Here is a 935-nt window from a genome sequence, read left to right as displayed (position 1 = left end):
TTACCATTAAAAAATGAAGATAATTTTTTCAGTAATTTTGAAAGTCTAGTACCAAAATCATTAATATTAAAAGGATCAAAACCTGCATGAGAAGAACCAGAATCATGAAAAGCTTCTTGATCATATCCATATCCTTGACTAACTCCATCTTTACATATTACCATGAAAAAAATGAAGATAATTTTTTTCTAGTTCGAAATTACTAAGTGCGATGCAAAAAATATTAATATTAAAAAGATCAAAACCTGCATGAGAAGCAACATAGCCATGAGAAGCTTCTTGACCATATCCATATCCTTGACCATATCCACCTTAACATATTAACATGAAGAAAATGATAAATTCTGGATTCGAAATTTATTTTCTCAGACTACTTACTTGTTGGTCCAGATGGAGTATCAAGGTGAATATTTCCGAGATCGCCAACGAGATTTGAAACATCTACATTGTCCGAAATAGAAAAAAACGTGGTCTTTACTTTTCACTTTTTTTGTCAGAAAAAACACACAGTTTTTTCTTCTCATAATTACCATAGCCACGATTTCGAGCCGTTCGCGCAAAAGTGCCAGTTGTGTACGCACCGCTATATTGGCTACTTTCATTATCATCATCGACGTTACGATTGCGTCCAGTCCTAATTCGTCGAGGTCTTCCACTTCCTTCTGCTTTATTCACCATCATCAGGACCTGTAAAAATAAAGAAAACTGAACATATTTCTCTTTTCATCAATTCCACACTATTAATTACCAATGCCAAAAGTAGCCCAAAATATACAATTGAACGAATCATCTTTATCACTAACAATACCTTACTAAATTGTCTTTGAAAAATACTCAGTTTATATACTTTTTGGTTGAGTTTTTCATTTTATTTTAAATAGTTGATGATGATGTTATGAAGTTGAAAAACAACATGTGTTTTTCCAAAAAAATTA

The 935-nt window shown here is 31.9% G+C and overlaps 1 protein-coding gene across 1 annotated transcript in view; it reads right to left on the bottom strand.

Annotated features, from left to right (window-relative positions):
• LOC116351105 overlaps positions 1–884 on the bottom strand; it is a 3218-nt gene extending 2334 nt beyond the window's left edge. The window contains exons 1-5 of the mRNA XM_031783163.1: positions 749–884; positions 531–687; positions 379–441; positions 246–311; positions 83–148 (exon numbers count right to left, since the gene is read on the bottom strand). Of these exons, the coding sequence (XP_031639023.1) occupies positions 83–148; positions 246–311; positions 379–441; positions 531–687; positions 749–790 (394 nt within the window). The 5' untranslated portion in view covers positions 791–884. The remainder of the gene's footprint in view (positions 1–82; positions 149–245; positions 312–378; positions 442–530; positions 688–748) is intronic.
• Between the last annotated feature and the right edge of the window lie 51 nt (positions 885–935).

The sequence above is a fragment of the Contarinia nasturtii genome, unplaced genomic scaffold, assembly GCF_009176525.2.
Source record: "Contarinia nasturtii isolate CC-2019 unplaced genomic scaffold, AAFC_CNas_1.1 Cnas_scaffold_4677, whole genome shotgun sequence".
Classification (NCBI taxonomy): Eukaryota; Metazoa; Arthropoda; class Insecta; order Diptera; family Cecidomyiidae; genus Contarinia; species Contarinia nasturtii.
Note: the sequence above shows the minus strand (reverse complement) of the source record. Positions and strands in the feature narration are given on the sequence as shown.